Source organism: Protobothrops mucrosquamatus, unplaced genomic scaffold (genome assembly GCF_001527695.2).
Source record: "Protobothrops mucrosquamatus isolate PMUCROS unplaced genomic scaffold, P.Mucros_1.0 scaffold826, whole genome shotgun sequence".
Classification (NCBI taxonomy): domain Eukaryota; kingdom Metazoa; phylum Chordata; class Lepidosauria; order Squamata; family Viperidae; genus Protobothrops; species Protobothrops mucrosquamatus.
In genome coordinates this window covers 64,971-68,534 of record NW_015387086.1, presented here as the reverse complement: position 1 = coordinate 68,534, position 3,564 = coordinate 64,971, and the positions used below count along the sequence as shown (strand labels likewise).

Sequence of the window (3,564 nt, the reverse complement as noted above, 5' to 3'; positions counted from 1 at the left end):
GTAAATAAATAAACAAACTTTGTCTGCCATTTGTGAAAACTATGTCTATCACTCAGAGCCAATTTGGTTAAGGCATAAGGTTAGGAACCAGGAGATCGTGAGTTCTAGTCTTTTAAGCCAGTTGTGTAACCTTAGGCCAATCACTCCGTCTCATCCCTAGGAAGCAGTCAATGGCAAACCACTTCTCAAAAACCTTACCAAGAAAATGCAGGGACTTGTTCAGGCAATTGCTTGGAGTCAAAAACTGACTTGATATACATACAGACACAAACACACACATACACACACACACCACTCAGATCCTTGCCAAAGTTATTCCCTTTCTGCCTGCTACTCATCTCCTGCTCTTTCCTGACTCTGATCAATCAACATTTGAATACTTTATCTACAGTACAAAGGATAAAGTGATTTCTTGCTGGAATGAAGAAAGCTGACATTTCCTCTTTATTCAACAAGAAGCGATTATTAAACTACTGTAGTTTCCCCAGACTTGTGCCCTCCAAATGGGTCAAAATTCTTGTTTCGTCTAAGCATTACTGTTAAGGTTAAGGAATGAGGAACTAATGTGATCTTAATGCAATGCCAAATAAATTATCCATTCACTGTTTGACCTCTGCATGAAATAGAGATAGCCTCAAACCCAGTTCTCTTCTACTCTAATAGTTGTTCAGTCAAGAAATAAAAGTTCCCCATCAATCTATTTTATTTTTTTATGACCCTGTGGAATCCCTCTGTTTGGAGAATTATCTGGAACACCTATGCACAGCTCAGGCATTAAAACCTCTAAGTCAGTGGTTCTCAACCTGTGGGTCGGGACCCCATTTGGGGTCGATCGACCATTTCATGGGGGTCGCCAAGCAAGGCTGTCCACCATTTTTTTTGTCTGCCATTTTTCCCCCCCTTTCCACCGGGTGCCTTACCTCCCTTGGGCTGGGCCAGCTGGTGGTCGGCCTGCTCCGTCTCTGCCGCTTGCCAGCTACGCCTCGGCCGGCGCAGGGGGCGGAACCACGCATGTGTGGCACTCCCGGGCAGGGAAAGTCCTCGACTTACGACCGGTTTAGTCCTCGACTTACGACCGGTTTAGTCCTCGACTTACGACCGGTTGGGGTCGCGGCATTAAAAAGGTTGAGAACCACTGCTCTAAGTAAACAGGAAAGCAGTTGCAGGTACTTGCCTCAATTGTCAAAGGTTCGGTGATGGGACCCCGGGCATGTAGAAGCTCTGGAGCCAGATCCCCCTCAGAACCTCTCTCATAATGCATCACTGTGCTAGCAATAGGCAAGGCCTGGCTATACTCAATTGTCCACTGCCCATTCAGATAATATGTTCCTTGTACATTCTTGATGGCTGAGATTAGGGGGGAAAAAGAGGGAATGGAAAGAAATGTAAAGACGGTGATACAGAGTTCTGAGACTCTGATGTTGCAAAAGGTTCTCCAGATATGAAATGGTTATTATGTACTAAACAAAATGAGAGGTGTGATATTATGTACTAAACAAAAGGAGGTGTGATATTTTGCTGAGAGTCCTCAAATGGTAATTGTATTTAGCCAACCATAACTGATTCCCACCCACCCCAAAACACCAGACACTTAATAAATACAGGTAGTCCTTGAGTTACAACATTTCATTTAGTGACTATTCGAAGTTACAATGTCACTGAAAAAAAGTGACTTATGACCATTTTTTTCATGCTTACGTCCATTGGACCATCTCCACGGTCACGTGATCAAAATTTGGACGCTTGGCAACTGGCTCATATTTATGATGGTTGCTGTGTGCTGGGTTCTTGTGATCCCCCTTTGCAACTTTCTGACAAGCAAATTCCATGGGGAAGCCAAACTCACTTAAGAAACATGTCACTAAGCTAACAACTGCAGTGATTCACTTAACAACCATGGCAAGAAAGATCATAAAATGGATTCACTTAACAACTGTCTCGTCTAACAACAGAAATTTTGGGCTCAGTTGTGGTCATAAGTCAAGGACTACCTGTACTCAGGTGGCAGATTATAAGGAGATCCCTGGGCTGTGAGCTGCCCTGGGAAACTGACAAAAATATCATAGAAGAAGGCATGGGTAAGCCATTCCATGTTAATGCCACAAAAACTACTCAGATGTGTAAATAGTTACGAGGATGCAAATTTGACATGAAAGAACCTTGGCCATTTTTGTAAAGAGCAGTGAGTAACATTCAAGCCATATCATTAAATCAAAGCATTATAAGGAACCTTGAGATGATTTATTAATCATCTCATCCTGAGATGATATATGTTGATTGCTCTCATGCTGAGGTATGAACAAGCCTCATTTTTTACGTTTTTGCTGATAAGAGACAGTTCTTTTTGCCTTGCCCTTTATGGTCCCCATGCAATTTCATCATTTGTTCCCGAAGATCCCCCAAACCAGGAGACTGGGAGTTCTAGTCCCGCCTTAGGCATGAAAGCTGGCTGGGTGACCTTGGGCCAGGCACTCTCTCTCTCTCTCTCAGTCCAACTCACCACACAGGGTGGTTGTTGTGGGAAAAATAGGAGGAGAAGGAGTATTAAATATGTTCACCACCTTGAGTGATTTATAAAAATAATAAAGGTGGGATAAAAATATAATAAAATAAACAAATAAGCAAAGGTGGATGGCATCCATGGGATTTTGATGGAGAAGTCATGAAGACTCTTGCTTCATGTAAAATACACATATTATTGCAGGTATATTGTTGCAAATAGAACCTTGTTTCATAGCACACACCAATTGCATTCTATTATTAAGTAGTCTCCCATCCGTGTTATTAATGATGCAATACCCAGATGACGGTCCCATGTCATATTTCTGAACATGCAGATCCATATTGTCCTGCATTAAGTCATAACTAATTGAAGTGATGGAAGTCATATACAAAGAGCAGTAACAACTACTTACACAGGAAGTTCCTGGTAGGGGTTGCTTCCTTGATCCGGATGCTTGTGGCTCCCATCGGAATGACAAAGATTTGATTGTAGCCTATAGGAGCAGAATAAATCAGCCAGAATAAATTCATTTTCTGAGAGAGAATATAATAGAGAAGGAAGCCAGGGTAAAGTCACTCTTTCGTGCAGAGCAGCTACATGGGAAAAGATATAAATTTTGCTGTAACTACTCCACTGATTTTGAACTGTCTCAATCCGTATTCATATTACCCATAAAGCTACTCTTGCATGTAATTGATGTAATATGGCACAAGGCAGGGACCTCAATGCATCACACTACAGACATGGTACAGTAAAAAACCTTCCTGAGTTTCAGTTATTGACTTTAGCTTCAAAGATATAAAGAGATTAATAAGAACCATCAATCACATCTCTATACCTCAACCCTAGTCTAAAGTCTGCCATATTAATCTATGGTACTAAAACAGCCCTGCGGTACCTTTAGGGAGATTGGGCACATCAAAGAGTCCCTTGACTTCAAAACAAGCTCTTCCATTCCCACCGCACTGCAGGCACTTGTCTTCTTTTTGGGAAGAATCCAGCATTTTATCACAGCCAACAGCCTGTAAAATAGCAAAGTTCAAATCATCCACAGGTAAAAT

The 3,564-nt window shown here is 41.8% G+C and overlaps 1 protein-coding gene across 1 annotated transcript in view; it reads right to left on the bottom strand.

Annotated features, from left to right (window-relative positions):
* PAPLN (papilin, proteoglycan like sulfated glycoprotein) overlaps positions 1-3,564 on the bottom strand; it is a gene marked incomplete at its 5' end in the record, with an annotated part of 101,946 nt that overhangs the window by 37,215 nt on the left and 61,167 nt on the right. The window contains 3 exons of the mRNA XM_015818950.1: positions 1,175-1,347; positions 2,916-2,996; positions 3,402-3,525. Coding sequence (XP_015674436.1) covers positions 1,175-1,347; positions 2,916-2,996; positions 3,402-3,525 — 378 coding nt within the window. The remainder of the gene's footprint in view (positions 1-1,174; positions 1,348-2,915; positions 2,997-3,401; positions 3,526-3,564) is intronic.